The 20883-nt window shown below is 40.6% G+C and overlaps 1 protein-coding gene across 4 annotated transcripts in view; it reads left to right on the top strand.

Annotated features, from left to right (window-relative positions):
- Positions 1-464: 464 nt before the first annotated feature.
- The window catches only part of TTC26 (tetratricopeptide repeat domain 26), a 53775-nt gene continuing 33356 nt past the window's right edge, over positions 465-20883 (top strand). For all 4 annotated transcript variants that reach the window (XM_027896749.1, XM_027896748.1, XM_027896747.1 and 1 more), the window contains exons 1-6: positions 465-528; positions 649-786; positions 1127-1219; positions 8464-8578; positions 17931-17980; positions 19612-19757. In XM_027896749.1, coding sequence (XP_027752550.1) covers positions 526-528; positions 649-786; positions 1127-1219; positions 8464-8578; positions 17931-17980; positions 19612-19757 — 545 coding nt within the window. In that variant the 5' untranslated portion in view covers positions 465-525. The remainder of the gene's footprint in view (positions 529-648; positions 787-1126; positions 1220-8463; positions 8579-17930; positions 17981-19611; positions 19758-20883) is intronic.

Here is a 20883-nt window from a genome sequence, read left to right as displayed (position 1 = left end):
AGGTCATCGAGTCCAACCATAAACCTAACACTGCCAGGTCCCTCAGTTACCCATGTCCCTAAGTGCCACATCTACATGTCTTTAGAACACTCCAGGAATGGTGATTCCACCACTCCCCTGGAGAACCTATTCCAATGTCTGACCAACCCTTCCAGTGAAGAATTTTTTCCTAATAACCGATCTAAACCTCCAGTGGCTTTCCAGCCGCTCTGCCCCAAGCCCGTAGCGTTGCATTGCTCTCTTGTAGCACAAATGCGAGACCCGGATGTTCAAGAGAAGGACCAAAGGAAGGGAGAGGAAGAGCCTAGGAGTCCTGGGGAGGAACCAGCGCGATTCTGACCGCGGGGCCGCCCCTCAGTGCCACGGGCGCTGCCGGACGGCCGCCCACCCGCCGCAGCAGAGGCGGAACCCTGGGGGCGGACCCGGTGGGCAGCCGGCGCCTGTTCGCCGCCGCCTTCCGCCGCCCCGCCGTTACCCCGGCGACGCCGCCGCCGTGGGAGCGCGGAGTGCGGGCCCGGCCGCAAGATGGTGAGGGGCGGCGGGAGGGTGCGGGGCGGGAGGCAGAGGGGGGCGGCGAGGGGCGGGGAGCGAGGAGCGCCGCCGAGCGAGGGCCCGCTCTGACCCGGCTCCGCTCTGCTCTTTGCCCAGATGCTCTCCCGGGCCAAGCCGGCCGTGGGGGGTACCCCGCCGCCGGGAGACAGACGGAGGAAGAAAGGGAAGGAGGTGCCGCAGCTGGAAGAACTCTTGGCCCAGAGGGACTTTACCGGCGCGATCGCCTTGCTGGAGGTGACGGTCTCCGAGCGGTACCGTCGTTGCGAGGCCGATGCTTGCAGGGCTGCGGGGCGAGGGGAGCCCTTCCCCTGCCTCGCGTCCCCCTCGCCTCCTCCCGCACCCTTCGGGCCCTACCGCGGCAGCTGTGGCCCCTCGCTTCGCAGAGCCAGGTTTGGCCTGAGAGGGCTACCTGCTGCTGCCTTCAGAAATGTGAAAGCAGCTGCACCCAAGTAGCATCCACAGCTCTCAAACCACCCGCGATATATGATAGCCTGCTATTGCTTTGGTTGTCTGTGGGGCTGTAGAAACTGTGTGGCAGCTGACAAAATTCTTACATTCTTTATTCTCTACAAAGTTTAAACAGCAAGTGGGTGAGCAGGAGGAGGATGCCAGCCTTTGGATTGGATACTGTGCATTTCATTTGGGTGACTACAAGAGAGCTCTGGAGGTAAGTGGGGAAGTCCTGCTCACCAAGGTTGGAAATTGGAATGTAGTGATAAAGCGATGACAACAGGAGGAAGATGGTCTGTAATAGGGAACAGCTCTGCCAGCCAGTTAAGGTACAAATGTACAGTAATGATGCAGATGCTGTGAAAAGCAGTTTGGATTGAGAAAAATATATATTTAACTATGAAAATAGAACTTTTTTAAAGGTATGTACTATGTGATTTAATACTAGGCTCAGTAGCCTAGTTTGCCCTTCTGTATGTCGTAGTTCATGTCCTAAGTCTTGCATTCTTCCATCTCTTTTGCAGCTAGATTTCCTCAGTTTTTTATTTTTTTTTTTTTTACATTTACTTATGATTTTGTCTTCATTGTGAAGCTTATTTGTGTAACGTGTGATAAAATTCTTTCTTGAGAGGTTGATGCCCCTGGCCGTTAAATGGTGTGAGGTTCAACAAGGCCAAGTGCCGAGTCCTGCACTTTGGCCACAGCATCCCCATGCAGCGCTGCAGGCTGGGCAGAGAGTGGCTGGAGAGCAGCCAGGCAGAAAGGGAGTTTGGATTGACAGGAAGCTGAACATGAGCCAGCAGTGTGCCCAGGTGGCCAAGAAGGCCAATGACATCCTGGCCTGCATCAGGAACAGTGTGGCCAGCAGGACCAGGGAAGTGATTCTTCCCCTGTGCTCAGCACTGGAGAGGCCACACTTTGAGTACTGTGTCCAGTTCTGGGCCCCTCAGTTCAGGAAGGACACTGAGATGCTGGAGTGAGTCCAAAGAAGGGCATCAAGGCTAGTAAAGGGTCTGGAGCACATGTTCTATGAGGAGAGGCTGAGGGAGCTGGGGTTGTTTAGTCTGGAGAAGAGGAGGCTCAGGGAAGACCTCATCACTCTCTTCAACTACCTGAAAGGAGATTGTAGCCAGATGGGGGTCATTCTCTTCTCCCAGGCAACGAGCAGTAAGACAAGAGGATACGGTCTTTAGCTGCACCAGGGGAGGTTTAGGTTGGACTTCAGGAAGAATTTCTTCTCAGAAAGAGTGACTGAGCATTGGAATGAGCTGCCCAGGGATGTGGTGGAGTCACGGTCCCTGGAGGTGTTTAAGAAAAGATTGAATGTGGCACTGAGTGCCATGGTCTAGTTGACATGGTGGTGTTTGGTCGTAGGTTGGACTCGATGATCTCAGAGGTCCCTTCCAACCTATTTGATTCTGTGATTCTATAATGTACTTTATTGCTCTGCTTTATGTTTTCTTGCATTAGAGAAGTAAATGAGATGTTCTTATTCTCCAAAAGCTATGTCACTAAAATACATGTTGACTGTTCAAATATGCGTGCATTTTAATATTTGCGTAATACAATTCTGCCATGTCTCTTTCAGTGTATGAGTCCGTAAGCAGTTCTTTCTTTCTCTTCTTCCTTTTATGTCTCCCATGAAACTCAATCCGTTGCCAGTTAGTTTGTTTCCAGTGTCCCTGGGATCCCTTTATCTTCTTAGCAGTCCCAGCAAATTTCTCTGTAGAAATATTAATGAATTTTTGTTGTCTGCCTTGCTCTGTACCTCTGAGGGCTGGGATTGGTGTGCACACCAAAACAGAGAGTGGTGTGGTGATATCCACAAAGCTGCATATAACTAGTGAAGATTTGAAAACAACTCAGTCTGCCTGAGTATTGTTTGTCTCTGTTGCGCTGTTGCTAGAGGTGTGAATTTTTGGGTCCATACAATGCTGTATTGCACTGTTTAGGGGCTTATTGGTTTCTGTCAGGGTCAGCTGGGGGATGTCTCCATCACAAGTCACTGAAGTATAAGTGAAGAATAACTGGTTCTGCAGACTTTTAATTTGCTTCACCCTGAAAAAATAGGAAAAACAGATGATAATTTAGAGTATTAAAAAAGGAAAATAAAAGAAAATAAATAGATTATAGAACAATGATGATATTTACTCTTAGATAAAATGAAGTGTGTAACTATAGTAATATGTGGTCATGTGCACAAGATGCATACATGAGGTGAAAACTCTAAAGCTTCCGAGTAAGTTCACAAGGCACTCTGCCCTTTAAAAACTGAAGAGGAAACATCCATTCAAGATGTTAGAGATGCTCAGTGAATTAAATTGACAGTATAGAATGTAGAATAGAAGTACAGGACCTAATGGTAAATTAATATTCATGTTTAAATTTGTGGAATTTAAAGATTGTGAATGTAACAATCAGTTGGTGTAGTTAATTTATATTTAGGCACTAGGTGTTAATAGGGAGTGAAAGTTTTTTAAACAAGAAAAATATTTGTATACAAAGAAAAATAGCTTGCAATTTCTTAGAAATAAAATGAAAATAAATTTTGAAATAAATTCTGCTCTTTGAAATGCGTTTTAGATGCTTTTAGAGCCAGAGTAGATTTTATATGTTTCCTTCAATGAGAAAGCAACAGCTTTTTTTAAAATTATTTTTAGTTGGTTTTTGCATGTGGTGATTGATTGACCACTAGGTGATGCTGTTGATTCAGGCTTTTAAAAACTGCAAAGTTGTCGTCTTTTTCCCATTTTTCCCGTTCCTCTGCCCAAGTAGGGACAATAAAAGGTTTGTCTCAATGGTTTGTGGATTGTTTTAAGTTTGTGGATATGGGTGTTTTAAGCGAGAAATCACAGGGCCTATCTTTTCAGATTTAAGATTGATTTTTGGCACAGTGACGAGTCCTGATAGGTCTCTTATTTTTGTGGTCACGTGTGGGAAATGAGCCGGTGCATCTCAGCCTAGTTTCTTTGGAGACTGAACACTGTAGTTGTAATTCCTAAGCCTGAGGGAATCACTCCACTGACTGTGCAGACAGAACTGCCTTTCACTTATCAGCTTCACGGTTGAAGTATAATGCTGCATCTCCTCTGCTGCCTTACAAAGGCACTGTTGCTGTATTCTCAAGGGCAAATTCCTTGATTATCTTAACACTTGAGATCTTGGAGCGTTCTTTAGGGAGTGCCAAGAGCACTGTAAATAAAATACTGTGGGTCGAAGATTCTGCAGAATTCTCCAGAATGACATTGCACACAATCTAAATGATTCACTCGCCTATGTGTGCCTTCTGGTGACAACACATAGTCTGTGTCACTACATTCACAGTTCATGGTTTGTAGTCCATATATCTATGGGGTACCTATGAGGGTCTTCAGAAATTATGCTGTTCGATCCTTTCATTTATAATGATACTTTCGCAGTGTTGGTTGCACAGCAACTTTTGGACAAGCTTGGGAATTGGGGTGAGGTGACCATCATCCATCACTGGGAGAAATGGGGAAAAAGTGAAAAACACACAGACCTTCAGTTCCAAGAATATTTCCAGAAAGTGTGACAGCAAAATCTCTGTCACATTCGTGTGAGAGAATTCACATTCTCTTACCACAGGCACACAAAAAACAGTCAAGGATGCTCTAAGTAGAGCACTAACCTCAGCTTCATGAGGGTCATGCTTTCCCCTCCTTAGTAGTAGATGCCTTTCTGAAAGATTATGCCACTGACACTGGTCTGATAGGATCATTCCTACCGCCGTACACCAGTTTACAAATGGTATTGCGCTGGGCTCGACTCTTCCAGCAGTCACAGTGCAGCCCTTCTCTGGGGACTGACTCACTTTCTTCTCTGACAAACTTATTTTTACTAACACTAAGTGGCTTGTGTCTTCCTGGCATCATATGGCAACCAGAGCTTCCCTAGTTTTCTGGAGTCTTCCACATCTATTGTCCCTAATGGAGAAAAACTCACCTGTCTTTCTGCCTTGACTTGTTCATAGCTCTAATCTTAAACCTTTCCTGAAAAATTTCTCCCTGTCACCCAAGGACCAGAATCAGAACATCAGTCCAATGATTCTGTTTCTAAGCTGCCTGATCTGGTAAATTGAAGCAGCTGGGGCTGAGGAAAGGGAGGGTATTATTATATCTATATAATATTATACATATATTTGAGGTATTTAAAATTTAGGAGAGGAATTGGGATGGGCAGGTGCACTGCTTGGTTGGATTCAAGAACAAATTTCACATTTGCAGTCTGCACCCTCTGACTGGGCTTTAAGCACACAGGATTCTATCATGGTACAGCTGTTAGACATGGTAATGCCATTTTGGCCCCTCAGCTGCACACATGAGAGCAAAGCATGATCCCTGGGCCAGAGCCTTTAATGCATTGTTTCTGTCAAAATCTCACAAACTACATGCAGACAGACTCTCCAGTCTGCCATCTCCCTTCTAGGAGAGGAACCATTCCACCTTTTCAATGTACAAGACCTATTGCCACCCTGACTTTGCTAACGATAATTTTAGATAGTAACTCATGGAAGGACTAGGACAGTACTAGGGTAATGATTTATCCATGAGTAGTATCTGGTCTTGCTTGAGTAGTTCTGTGGGAAGTGTTATAATACAGGTACGTTCAAGTTACTGACAGCTGAAGCTCAAATTAGAAGATGGATTTTTAGCTGTGGGAGTTTTCTAGGCTTCTCTGTTATTACTCTAGCCAGGTTATGATGGGTATCTCCACACCTCCTTTGAGCACTTGTGGGGCAGCTGTATAGCTGGCCTGTTTATTGGCTTTTCGGGATCTGTGTTTATAGAGTTGGAGAATCCAGACAAGTGATGAGGGCACTGAGATGGCCTCAGCATTGTGTCTGTAGTTGTAGGCAATCATCCTGGCAGGCTGCTTTTGAGGAAAACCGCATGTGTTCATGATAGGGGGATGAGGTGGAGCAGGGTGAATAGCAAGAAGTTGTACTCCTGGATGGCAAAAGGATGCCACAAGGCTGACTGTTAGGAAGGGTTTCAGAGTATTTAGTTTGTTTGGTTTTGTTGGTTAATTTGGAGAGGAGCGGGAAAAGCCCTTGTGAAGTAGTCTTTGAACCACTGATGTTGAATGCATTTCAGTGAGGAAAGGGACAAGAGCAGAGAGTCTGGACACAAGGCTCAGAACTACAGGATAAGGAGCACTAATGGTCCTAATTTTTATTTCCTGTGTTTCTATAGATCCATGTTGGTACAGCTCAAGCACTCTTTAGTTACTGCTTGCTTTGAATGGCCAAGCCAGAACTTGATTTGTGTTTATGCACTTTGTCTTTTCTAATTAATCTGCCTGAAGCCCTAGCTGAAAGAGACCTTTGGGTGCGTTTAATCTGAATGGATTTTGAAAGATTCCAGATGGTCCCAATAAACAGCAGTGGCCTGTCTCTCAGAGCTCCATGACAGATCTCTGTCAAGATTAAACTGGCCTCAGTAGGAAAGGTTGGCCTCTATGTAAAAGTTTTCTATTATTATAACTGTTTTTTAAAATTTATTTATCCATTTGAAATATAGTTGGATAGCTAGTCCCTGAAGTACCAGCAAGACTGAGCTGGCTTTTAAGGGCATTCCTTGCCTGTACCTTCTCTGTTTGGGATTACAGTTTACTTTCACTTAGCAACAGAAAAAAAATTCTTTTTCCTTGCAAACTATAAACTTTATTGTTGTCAGCATATTTCTGTACTTGGGATTCACTGTCCTTTGGGCATGGCTTATTTTATCTAGTGCTATGTGCATAGAGGTAAGAAGTCTCTCACTACCAGTGGCTCAGTCTGCTAAACTCTCTCTAGGTCGAGGGAAATTCCAATTCATATGTTTGGAGGACAAGTACAGACTCAGCAAAGGGTTGTGTTGCTGGGAGAGATGAGAGGCTGATGGTAATTGGGAGTATGTGGATGACACTGTTTCAGCAGGTCTTCTGAGAACATTGTGTGACTCTGCCTGCTTTGCCTTATGTTGCCTGTTGGATGTGGATGGATGGAGAGCAGGAGCACCAGCATCAGGCACTTTCACTTTCACTTTAGGTTCTTCCTAATAATTTATCAAAAAGTGACAGAGGGAAAAAAATGGCATTGAGAGATCTCCCCGCCTCTGTTTTTAGTACCTGTTGTTACACTGAGCAAAGATGTTTATCTTCAGGAATGTCATTGTTTAGTAGCTGCAAAATTTTTTTTGTTTAAAAAAATAGATTGAAAGATTAATCTGTTAAATTTTTGCTGTTTCACAAATAACAAGAAACTAAGCAGTTTATGTGGCAGTATTAAAGGATATGTACCTGAGATTAGCTCAGTCGGTCAGAGCACGGTGCTAATAACAGCAAGGTCGTGTGTTCGATCCCTGTACAGGCTATTCCTTTAAAAGTTGGACTTTATCCTTGCTGGTGTCTTCCAACTCAGAATATTCTGTGGAATGTCTGGAATGAATGTGGATGCGCAAGAAATATCAGAATATGGTATCTAGTGGCTTTCTGTAGCTGTTGGCTGTAAATCTTAAAGTGGGAAATGGTAAAGTTAGGCACAATTTAGTAATATTTACTATCATTTACTAATCTTTATAAGGAAATCTTGAATTTGCCCTGTACCAACTTATAGGCTTGTGGTTTAATGCAGTGGTCTCCAAACAATTCTGTTCATGCATCCCTATCAATAAAAAATTTTTGAGCACACCCCCCCGATCTATATACCCCCAAACATCTATACGTTTATAAATTATATATGTGAACTATTGTACTAATATGTAACTATAAAACATACAAAAAATAGAAAGTAAAAAAAGAGGAGATAAAGATTAAATAAAAACTATTTAAAAATATTTATTTTAGTTGTTAATAATACCAAAACAGATTTTCTTCCTGCAATTGAGGTATTATATTGCACAACCTCAGATTTAGTACACACGTTGGAGTCCACAGGTTAAATATACAATAAGACACTACCTATAGGTTTTACAAAAACCTGTTTAACACTTACTCCAGTACATATTCACAAAGAGATTTCCCTGGTGTTTATGACTCCCAGGCTTTGACTGGAGGAGAACTTTGGAAAGCATTAGAAGTGACTGAAGAAAAGTTGGTTATATTGATGTCTTTATAACTTATATGTATATTGGGTTTTATAAATGTAAGCAATATATTTACAATATTTTTTATATCTCTATAACTTCAGTATTGACAGGAATCATGTTCACACAATGGAGGTTTATAGCACTGCTTGTCTCTGTTGTCCATTATATTGCTGTAAACAAAAAAGAGTTAAGGACATATCTTAGATTTAAGATGTAATAATTTTGCTGTAAGAACTTCAATGAACTTCTGAATAAGTTGTTTGATCTCAGTAATTTAATGATACATTGTAAAATGGTGAAAGAAAGAATGATATTCAATAAAAACATGTGCTATTACACATTTTTTGAAGATCAATTCTCTCTTCTGTTACAGGAATATGAGGCCTTAACCAAACAACCAAATTGCAATCCAGATGTTTGGGTGAACCTTGCCTGTACGTACTTCTTTCTGGGGATGTACACGCAAGCAGAACAAGCAGCTTTGAAAGGTGAGATGTCTGTCTCTGTTGGAAAGGACTGCTTATTGTCTCAAACTGAAAGTGATTTCCAGAAAAAGTATGCAATGCCTTACTTTCATAGAAATAAAGGATCCGTGCAACCAAAGTTTTTTGGGTTTGGGTTTTTGTTGGGGACTTGGTTTTCTAACTTTCTTTTACCAGGACAGTTGTGATGTAGTTTGCTTCCTAAAAATACCTTGGGCATGTGGAGCAGCTGGAACTGAAAGAAGCATCTGGAAAATCATTCCTCTTACTAATTTCTAAATACAAACCCCAGCACACACCAACTAGCAACAAAAGTTACTTTTCTTTTGACTGATTCTGTGTCTCTGATCCAGTGCAGATGAAGCAAATTAGGCTAGTGAAATTATCAAAAAATAAGCGTCTGAGGGTATACGGCGCTCTCCATGATGTGGACAAGAACTCTGTTTATATAGTTCAAGTGACTTAGTGGGTGGTCTTTTTGCCTTATAAGTCAGATACCAGGTATCTGATTCTTCAAGGCATGGAGTTCACTGCAGTCACATTATTACGATTCTACTTTATCTGAACTTGCATGGGATCATTTAAAGGAATGGAATTTAGATTCCAAGGCAATTTTTACTGCCTCAAAATGTTTCTGTAGTTTAATTTTGTTGCCCATCACTTTTATGTGTCTTTGTGATTTATGTTGTTTCCCATAACCATGGTATCTCAGTGCTTTCTAACTAGAGTTAATAGGAGTGATATCTCAGTCAACTTCTCACTCTTGCCTTTTTAGGATAAAACTCTTATTGAACTATGGGTTTTTTTCTTTCTTTCATTAGTCGTCTTGTCTTGGGCTGAAAATAGAGAGGGAATAATATCTACTTTCTTCTGCTGTGAAGGAGGACTATGCAAAAGGACAACTTTGTAGTATTTTTTAAAAATAATTAGATTCTCATATCTCTTTAAAATCATCAGAAAGAGGACTGAGCTCATGCTGAGCTCAGATCACACAACTGGAAATGTTTTGTTTCCAACTGTAAAAAAATCTCATGCAGAGCTTTGTGATTTGTATTGTTCAAGAGGTGTGCAAATTTCTAGCATTCACAAATAATTTAATCTTTAATGTACCAAAAATTTGAGCTTTGGAGATTGCAATCTAGGACTTGAAGTGAAATGTAAAAATCAATGGGCAGTAGAGCTCGACGTGTCACTGTGACCTAAACCATGGAGGAAGCAAGCAGCTGCATCCTGTACCAGCTGGAGTCATTGTCATCAGCTTCACGTCATGTGAATTACAATAGTCCATACTAGAGATGGCATATACACAGCTGGGTGTGCAGCTTGATTAACTGTGAGCTGTGAGATAGGGAAGGTTAATTTTTTCATACCCCTTCAGATTAGTTAATGGTAGCCTGGTGAGTGGCAGGGTAGGGGGTACAGTTAGTGGTACTTGGGTGCTGGAGGCGAGGGCAGGAACATTAAGAAAGGAGTGCAAGACATAGGGAGTGTTGCTGAGAGAGGGAACAGAAAATAACTGAGTGCTCACATTAGTTCTCTCAGCTCCTGATTTTATTTAATTGTTTAAGAAGGAACAGCATCCCAGTTTTTATAATGAGGTGCTAAACCTTTCCTATGAGTACTGTAATACTGATGATTTCTGACTACTTAAGCTTGGTGGTCAGGAGTCATAGCTGAAGATTTGTAATACTTGTCCTTTTTCCACTGAAAGCTTCCAAGCGTGGTATATTCCCCTTTCCACTCCCGTCGCTTCAGTCTTTCCTATACTGAGTTTGAACCATTTTATTTTTGTTGAAGTTGGATCCTGTTTTAGGGGTTTTTTTAACATCTTAGGATTGCATCAATGATGGCTGTTCGTAATACATTATTGACAACTGAGGCCATATCATCTTGTGGTCTCTTCTATGGTTTTGCAAAGATCTCAAAGAAGCAAAATATTTCCTTCAGTATTAACACAACAGGTGAAGTCTTTAAAAGAACACCATTTATCCAATGCTGCCTTGAACACTGCTGAAAAATCATAGGTGGTGTTAATGTTGGGGTGCTTACCATTGGTATTTTGGGATTATTTTGTCTGAATTCTTGCATACTGTGTGCTGTTTATTGCTGCAGTTATGCTAAGCCCCTGAAAGTAGCATAGTGCTAAAACAAATTAAGGAGAACTAATTTAGTTTCAGCTATAATTCTAAATTTCTGCAGTAATAGAATCTCTGTGTGAAAGGGAACATTAATGTCAGCTAGCTTTCTGGAATAGATTTTCCACACAGACATGTAAATATCTAGAAATCAAATCAAATTCCTTCTTGCCATGTAGTGTTGCTGTTACTTAAGAAAATTATTATTAACCATCTGAGGAAAAAGATGTAGGACACTTAAAAATTAGGAAATTATTGTTAAAAGCCATGAGGTAGTTATTGCCTTTATAGTCCACAATCTCTTGTGGATCAAAGTTTTGTGTTTATTTTATAACAGATGTGAACTGTTCTCTTAGCTTGTCATTACTTAATTAAAAGTTCATGGTGATTTGGGATAGACAGCAGGGCTTCACCTGCCTTGCCTGACTTTCGATGATGGAGTGACCACATCAGTGGGTAAGGAAAGGGCTATGGGTGTCACCCCTCTGGACTTTTGCAAAGCTTTTGAAATGGTTCCACACAACATCCTTCCCTCTAAATTGGAGAGGGGTGGATTTGATCGGTGGATTAGGAATTGGTTGGATGGTCACATCCAAAGGATAATGGTCAATGGCTCAGAGTCCCAGTGGGCATCACTGACCAGTGGTGTCGCTCAGGGGCCCATATTGGGACCAGAGTTATTTAATATCTTCATTAGTGACAGAGGAATCGAGTGCACCCTCAGCAGGTTTGCAGATGACACCAAGCTGAGCAGTGCAGTGACACACCTGAAGGACTGGATGCTATCCAAAGGGATCTGGACAAGCTCAGAAAGTAGGCCCACCTGGGTGGGGGAAACCCCCGGTATCAGTCCAGACTCTGGGATGAACAGATCGAGAGCACCCCAAGGACTTGGGGGTGCTGGTGGATGAGAGGCTGGACATGACCCAGCAATGTGCACTCACAGCCCAGAAAGCCAAGTGGATCCTGGGCTGCATCAGAAGCAGCCTGGGCTGCAGATCGAGGGAGGGGGTTCTGCCCCCCTACTCTGCCCTGGTGAGACCCCACCTGCAGTGCTGCATCCAGCTCTGGGGTGCCCAGCACAGGAAGCACATGGAGCTGCTGGAGCAGGTGCAGAGGAGGGCCACCAAGTTGATCAGAGGGATGGAGCATCTCTCCTGCAAGGAAAAAAGGCTGAAAGAATAGGGATTTGTTCAGCCTGGAGAACAGAAGGCTTCAGAGAGACCTTATAGCAGCCTTCTAGTACCTAGAGGGGGTTTACAAGAGAGCTGGAGAGACTGTTAACAAAAGCATGTAGTGACAAGACAAGGAGGAATGGCTTTTAACTGAAAGATGATAGGTTTAGATTAGATATTAGGAAGAAATTCTTTACTGTGAGGGTGGTGAGGCACTGGAACAGGTTGCCCAGAAAAGCTGTGGATGTCCCATTCCTAGAAGTGTTTAAGGCCAGGTTGAACGGGACCTTGAGCAACCTGGTTAGTGGAAGGTGTCCCTGCCCACAGCAGGGGAGTTGGAACCAGGTGATCTTCAAGGTCCCTACCAACCCAAGCCATTTTGTGATCCTATGATTGTCTTAAGAAAGAATAAATCTGTATATCAAAAGAATATATATATAAAAAAGAATTACTGCAAATATAACCTAAGAAGTAAAGCAAAAAGGCAATAAAGAAAAATTCCTCCTTGGAGGTTTTTCACTACTGTTGTATTTTACCTCTTCTAGGCTTTCTTCCAAATTCCTGTCAGATATTTCTGGCTTCTCCTTTTTCCCTGCTGTCTGCTTACATTACAGTTACTAATGTTCCTGCATCTGAGGTGAAGGCAGAGTTACTTCCAAGTCAGCTACTGTTGTTTTATAGTCATCCCATAGTAAAGCTACCAAGTGATGCTTTGTTTTCTCCTTTTGCATCTGTGCTCTCATACGTTGGCTGCACTTATGTTTTCCATGCTGTGTGGTAGCCGATCTAGTCGTGAGAGAATGAGGCTGAAAGCATTCATCTTGGCTTAATAATTAATAATAATTATAACAAGTCATTATTTTTTTAATTACAGAAGCTGATACTCCTCTGTTGCACTCACGGTTCCTGTGCCTTGCAAAGGCCAAAGAACAGAAACTCAGCCTTACACACTGGGACCATGATCCTGGCAACTGATCCAAGTGTTTAGAAGTCTGCATAGTGCTCTCAGAAGCTGTTGGCTTGCACTGCACTGAGAAAGACATAAGAACTAAAAGTGTTCTTTTAAACCACAAAATGTGCACATAAGTGGGGCTGCAGTTAAGTCTGTTATGAAAAGCAGTCTTTTTAGGATAAATGGAATTGTACAATTAAATTTAAGATTCATGCACAGACAGGGTTGTATTGTTGAAGCAGTCTTTAAAGTTGGGGTTTTTTTTTAACCCCTTCTGATTTTTGATGGGAAAAGCTTTGTAATTGCTTTGCTTCTTCACAACTCTGCATGTGTCAGATCTGAATGTGATTTAACTGAACAAGAGAACTTCTAGTTTTACAGCCTATACTGGAAGGACCAATACTGTACAAAAGCATAACAGAGATGGGTTAGCAAGAACAATGACATTTTCCAAACCGGTTTTGCTTATGCATGTAGTAATGTTTACCAGGTGTCAGATAGTTGTCACCAGTGAAAATATGCAGATACAAGTGGGCATGGAAAAGTTACTGAGTTTTCTATTACTTAGGATTGCGTGTTCAGCTACATGCAAAATTATCTCCTTGCTGCTTGTGCTGTATTTCTTGAGAAGAGTAGTAATTTTCAGTGCATTTAGCTGTGGTTTCGAACCAGAAGTTTCATATATGGAACTTCCAAAGCGCACAAGTGAAAATATCACATATTTAAACTTTAAAAGCTACTAACCTTGTTTCCTTGTTTTGTTTTTTAAAATATAGTGAAAGCTAGAGACCAGAAATAATTACGTTGTTGATCTTTAACTTACTGTGCTTAGGCATGACTGCTGTGAAATGTGTATATATTGTAAGTAACTGAACACAGCTGAACACTTTTTAAGTATTGTGGGAATGGGAAAATTTTAATGAATGCCCTCTGTAAATTTCATTCAAGAAAATTCTGAACAGTTGAGCAATTCAAGTGTGTGTAAGTGTGAACCTCACTGTGGACCACGGGTTTTTTTGAACATTTTTCCCACACCCTTGCATTTTCTCTTCACTGGTGAAACTGTGGTTTTGAGCCACAGAGGGCTTCATATCCTGAGCTACAGTCTTCAGGTGAGCAGGGCATTGTTTTTCAGGGACAGGAGAATAAGGCTTACTCTGGTAATATTTTGTACTGTCAGGATGGAGCCTTCTCAGCCCTGCTCCATTCCTGCCAGTTCCTGCTCTGTGTTTAAGGTGTATTCTATGCCTGTTGATGTGTGAAGTCCTGCTATAGCATATGCATTATGTCTGTTAGATGGGATTTTTTAATGCTGGATGCATGACCAGCGTTGCCTTGCACTCTCATGAGAGGGCACCAATGCCACACTGTCCATGACTATTTCATCATATTTTTACTGCCTGAGGCAGCAATATGGAACCCACCAAGAGTCTGAGCTGCCATTTCCAGTGAGTTTAACTTAATGTTTAATAATTTTTGAAGATAATTGTCTTCATTCTTATTGTAGCTGTTTATTATATTTTAACAAATATTTCACTAGGTGCTGGTCAGTATCAGTACATAAAAATATACAGAACATCTTTAAGACCCTTAATAGCTATGACTTTAGCACCTGTTGAAACAGCACTGATCGTGACAAAAATTCTAGTATGGGAGTATCGATGTGTTTCATAGATGGAAAGAGATATATTCTATTCAGCTACCTCAGTGCTTCAGCACAAAGTCAGTACTAGACCTGGAGCAGGGTCCAGTTTGTTGCCATGCAGCATTGTTATCATGTTTGTTATGACCCCTAGATTGCTTACTACTGATTAAAAAAAAAAAAATACAGTCATTATCTTGAAAAAGTAGAACAGAAAAAGAAGATTGTGCTTCGTTGTAGCATTAATAGATCAGTGACAATAAAATTCTGTAGCAGCAGAGAGTAATAAAAGAACAAGCCTAATGTCCCTTAAAAATCATTATCTTTGATGAGGCAGTTGTATCACTTCTTGCTTCAGTGACTGACAACATCTTTATCCAATATTCATAACCACATTCTTCTGGAAACTAATCTGTCCTTTTTTGTATGTCCGTATGTTTCCTTGTCTTCCTCAGAAAATGCATTTGGTGCTGAGAGAAAAGTAACTGCTGATATTTAATGTCTCCATATTTCTGCTTACTCTATTGACAGGGCTATATTTGTGGGGGGTTTTAAGCATCTTATTTTAAAGAATATCAGATAGACAGTATCATATCAGATCTTATGAAGCAGGACATTTTTTCCTCCCTTTGTATATCCATGCGCACCATCAAAACTCAGATTTCATCTTTTGCCTGTTTTTAGGTGTAAATAACATGGTATAACCCTCCAGCTTTTGCTAAGAAGTAAATAATAATTTTGATGTCAGATCAGATACCAGGTTTACAAAGGCAGCCTGCAGTCATTGGTTGACTGGTGAAACAAGAATTCCTTGGTTTAGGTTCTTGAGGGAGTATTGCTTGCAAGTGACCATTTTCACAGTGAAATCAATGCTACGACCCACTCAAAAGAAAAAAAAAAGGAAAAACTACTCAAAAGAGGAACATTGGTGTCTTTATCCATAGTACTGTGATTATACAATATGTTATTTTCAGTGTAAATCCCACAATCTGTCATGCTTGTATTTTTGGAATCTTTGATGACCAAATGTTTTGAATTGTAAAGGATGGTTGTGGTTTAAGTTTCACACAAAAGCACATGTGGAGTCCATGTGCAACCCTTCTAAATTTTGATATTAAAACATATCAGTTAAAGCTGGGGCACATAAGGAGTGAAGAATTTGCATTTAAATTAAGGTACTCTCACTTTCTAACTCAGTGGATGAAATATCAATACCATCATGTCAGTTATACTGCTCCTACTACCTATACAATATTGATTATGGATCATAAAAACTTTCTGTTCTATAACAATTAGGCTAATGAGAATTCCCACATATATCCTAGCCTGAAGACCATTTAGCTTCTTAATAACTTGGTCCGTTAGAAGTATCTTACAAGATGTGGTTTTGTGAGAATGCTCTCATACCGCCTTTGTATTTTGGGACTTTTCTGCTTTAGCAGCTCTTTAAAGACACAATTCATTGTCCTCTTTTTTCTGTTTTGCTTAAATAACACAGCTTGGGAAAGAGGAAAGGGGAGAAATAATTGCTTTGCCTGTTGAAATAGATGGGCAGCCTTGCGCTGCCAGTCTGATTAGAATGGCCTGGGTTTTGGCGTTGTCCGCTGTTTTACAAAGTTTACTTACTATGTGGAGAAAGAGTAAGAAGTCTAGAAGTCTCTCCCTAAATTGCTTAAAAAAAAAAAATCCATCTTAGAGGGAGGGAAAGAGGGTTTGGTGGTTTGAGCCCTCTTTCATGGTTTAGGACGTCAGAAGAATTATAGCCTTGTGCTACAGGCTATTGCTTTGCTAACTGTGCACTTTCCTGGCCTTATGAACACAGTAAGTAATTCTGCTTTTTGTAAAGATTCCATGTACACCCTTTCTGTGGAACATAGGTTGCCAGCTGGTTGGTCTGAGCCGGAATGAGAGTGCTCATTAACTGAGTAGGCTAAAAAAAATACAGGAAACAAGGGAAGGATTTTTGGGAGATTGCTTGCAAAAGAAATTAATAGCTCTGTTGGATGAGGACATTTGTCACTCTCAGTGAAGCAAAAGGCTCTAGTGACTTAAAGCTCGTCAGTTAACAATTTTTGTCATATGGAGTGAGTTTAATGGAATTCCTAATCCTGCTGGAGTGAGAAATTTCATGAACTTTACTGGCTTCAGAAAGGAGGTATCTCCCTTAAATCTCTCACCCTATCTTAGTTTGAGTCTTATCTGCTTTGACTGTAGGATTCTTTTGTGTGCCTTTTTTTCCTAAAGACAGGAGAAATATTAGAATCACATAATCATGGAACCATGCTGAGTCGGAAGGGATCCACAAGGATCATTGAGTCCAACCCTTAGCCCTGCACAGGACCATCCCCGAGAGTCACACCATGTGCCGGAGTATTGTCCAAGCACTTCTTGAACTCTGTCACTCTTAATGCTGTGATCACTTCCCTGGGGATCCTGTTCCAGTGCCCAACCACCCTCTGGGGGAAGAAACTCTTTCTAATATCCAACCTAAACCTCCTCAGACAAAACTTCAGGCCATTCCTTCAGGTCCTGTCACCGGTCACCACAGAGAAGAGATCAGTGCCTGCCCTTCCTTTTCCCCTCATGAGGAAGTTGTAACTGCAATGAGGTCTCCCTTCAGTCTCCTCTAGGCTGAACAGACCAAGTGACCTCAGCTGCTCCTCGTACGGCTTCCCCTGAAGACCCTTCACCATCTTCATTCCCCTCCTTTGGACAGTCTCTAATAGCTTAATATCTTTTTTATATTGTACCCCAAACTGCACACAATATTCAAGGTGAGGCTGCCCCCGTGCAGAGCAGAGCGGGACAAACCCCTCCCTCGACCGCCTGGTGATGGTTTGCCTGATGCACCCCAGGATACAGTTGGCCCTCCTGGCTGCCAGGGCACTGCTGATTCATATTTAACTTAGTGTCAAAGTATAATATAAGGTGCATACATAACAAAGTGTTAGCAGCACTGGGTTTTTCAGTACACTGGAATTTGAAAAGATTCCTGGAATTATAAATCACAACTTATTTCAAATGTGACACGTCATAGAAGGAGCCTTGATCATGAGTTTATCTCTTACTGCTTTTTATTTTGAAAAGGTGTTACACTTGTGTGTCATAAAAAAAACCCCAGAGAATTATCCAGAAATCCCTGCATGGAAATGATAGTGTGATTCCTAAAAGTTTTAAGCTTCATGAAAGACAGAGGTCAATGAAAAATTATTTTCAGCAGGGATTTCAAAAGAAACAGTCAGAGAAAGAATATAGGAAGGAGGAAGACCTTTAAACCACTCTAATATTGGTAGAACCTGCCCTGAGGCATGACCTGCACAGGCTTTTATTGAAGGACTGTACTTGGGCTACTTAATGAAGAATATGGGAGCATTCATGTCTGTTGAGAAAGAGAGTTAAAAATAGATATCCTGAGTTGTTCTTTACAGCAATACTTACTGAATTTTCCTTTCAGCACCGAAGAGTAGTCTCCAGAACCGTCTGCTCTTTCACTTGGCACATAAGGTATGATGTCTTTTCTTCACTCATGCTTTGTTTGTTTTCTTTTCAATTTGGTAAGGTGTAATTTATGCTGGCAACCTGGCAGAATAATTAAAATGTCTGTTGTGGCAGAAGAACAAACATTTTCAATAACCACCCTCCTGAATTAAAATGTGGAGGAGAAAGTAAGTGTGAAAACATGATCTCAGAATAGATGCCCCCAGCATATTTCTAAGGAAAGTCTTACCAGTACACTTCACATAACTCATACAACGGGAACCTGATGACATTTTTTGATCACAAGGAGCCTGGAACCTTAATAGAATCAGAAATGTATAAGCCACTATTTTTTTTTTTTTTTGAAGCGTGCCAAGTTTTCCTAACTTGCAGCTCTCTTACACTTGGCAATTTGACCAAGATGGTGTGTATGCTATTACTGATCCTCCTAAGTAATTCAGTATCCAGGAAGTCATACTGTTAATAGCATGAAATTTACTTTAATTTCAACAACAATTAAATGCTTATTTCACCACACATAACTACCTTCCCTTAAATTAAGTTTTGTACCACCCTGTGTTATATTTAACAAGTATTTTGCTACTGAGGACACTGAGTTGAAAGAAAGTAAAAATCCTGAATGTTAGCTTTGATGTCAGATTCTCTTTACTTAAATCTCTCTTAATTTTAAGAGAGAAATCCTAAACTGTTTTTATAGTGGCACTGGCACAGATGTCTGTGATGAGCTGGGAATTAACTTCTCCTTATCTAGTTAGTCATTGGAAATAAAGGGCTTTATCAAACTATGAAGCCCATCGCCTTTAGTTCTGTTGAGCAACTTATCTTGCTTTTTATCTGGAGTATCATTTTGTGACTGGCTCAAAAGGGAGGAAAAGAATTTGAAGAAAACTGAGATGATAGGTACGAAAACAAATACATAAGATTAGAAATTGTGTGTAAGAGAAATTCATAATTATTGTTGAAACAGCAAAACCAGCGAAGGGAAGCACTGGAATAAGCGACTCAAATAGACTGCTTAGGTAAACAGCCACAACTTTACTATTGTAATACAAATATAATGTGTATGTTTAATCCCTGTTTTTTATCTTGTATGTGTGTGTTATGAGCTATTCAGCAATGTTTTTAAAAAAAAATCATTTAGTTAAACTGAAATTTTAAGGGGCCAGAGAAAGAGAATTTGTTAGTGCTGTAAAGAAGTCTTGTGAAAATTAGAGCATATGCGTTGGCAAGTCTTGCGATTTTTCTGCTATCCGTGGAAATTTGATTTGGATATGCAAACAGCAGAATTTTTGCTGGCTTGAATAATAGCAGTCAAATGTTGTGTTGCGAAATTCCGTTTGTGAAATAAGTAATTCAGCTCTTTACCTCTTATCCATCAAAGCACGTGACATCTAATTATATTTAAATCACACTTTCAAGGAAAATGTGTGCTTAGTTTTAGCCTAACATTTATCCAGTTTGAACTGATCTCCTTCTTTAATGTTTGGCTTTCTCCACTGGTCAAATTAACTTTAAAGTAACAGAGTTTTTTGGCATGTTTGATATTAATCACCTGCTGTTTACCAGGAAAACTAATCTAGCTAATTAAAATATTTTTCTTTATGAACTCGTCTGAGGATGTGTCACACTCTTTTTAGTTCAATGATGAAAAGAAACTGATGAGCTCTCACCAGAATCTGCAAGATATTACAGAAGATCAGCTTAGCTTGGCATCTATCCACTACCTGCGGGCCCACTACCAAGAGGCAATTGATATCTACAGGCGCATTCTACTGAAGAATCGGTGGGTATCTCTAAGCCTTACCGCAGTGTCTGTGCTATTGCTGGTATTTGAATTCCATATAGTTGCTTAGTTTCTGAAAGTGGACGTTTTCCACAACTACTATGTCCCTTTCTCATCGCAAAATATGCACCAGTTGCAGCTCCTTGATTTTTGTTCATTGCAAAGTATGTTTGAAGACTGAATGTTTAAAAAGAAGTCTGCTCTCTGTTGTTTTCTTTTAGTGTTACGGTTGTGTAATTCATTCTGACATTTTTTTTACTTCTTTCTTCTGAAATGATATATGGTTATGTAACTGCTTTGTCTTTTTCTTTTTTCTCCTCTGATGGCCAGTCTGTTGATCCTTGCTTGAATTATTGACTTCTTCACCTCTTAGCCTTTCTAAGAATGGTTCAGTTGTTGGGTTTTATGTAAAGTTCCTTGCATTCCTTGAAGTCTGAAAGTCTTTCCTTTTCTATTTATCCCCTATGACACTTGTTGATGGGTTTTCCTATCATGTTCTGCAAATTTTTAATTCACAGTTTAGGAAGAAACAAATTGAATTCTTAAATGACTGGAAGTATTGTTTAATAAAATAGAAACTGCTGTCCCAGAATACAGCTCTCTTTTGGTGGTATCTCCTCTTGAACATTTCAGAGAAATCCATCATAATGTATATAAGTATGTCATGTAATGCTTGGGGAGAGATTTTAACTTCCAAGTCCTGCAGAAGCAATCACTCAAAGCTAAATGAGTAACCTTCATAACAATTATCCTTTTACTTACAGTTTCCACAAATGCTTCTCTTATTTCTCTGTCTAGTTCTTCTGGCTTGACAGCTTGTAATGACAAGGATTTTTTAAAATAATTGTACTTGGTGCAAACTTTTATGCACATATTAAATGTCTTTGCATGTGTTGCTTAGAAAATCCTGTTCTGCCAGACCAGATACAATGCTCATGTTCTGCGTGTTTCCTTGGTTTGCAGTTGCTACCGTTTCCCAGATTTGCAAAGTTTTGTAGATAATATTTAAAAACTGCAGTAGCTGCTGTGGAAAAAAAAAAAAAAAAGTGAATCTGGATGTGTGCAGTCTTAGCTAACAAACTAGAGAAGCTCTAAGCATTTCTCAGAAACCCCGGTTTTATGTACT

This window comes from Empidonax traillii, unplaced genomic scaffold (assembly GCF_003031625.1).
Source record: "Empidonax traillii isolate 1590-97213 ecotype Southwest subspecies unplaced genomic scaffold, ASM303162v1 scaffold515:size447783, whole genome shotgun sequence".
Lineage (NCBI taxonomy): Eukaryota > Metazoa > Chordata > Aves > Passeriformes > Tyrannidae > Empidonax > Empidonax traillii.
The sequence above is the reverse complement of the archived record's forward strand: the minus strand, read 5'-3'. Positions and strand labels throughout refer to the sequence as shown.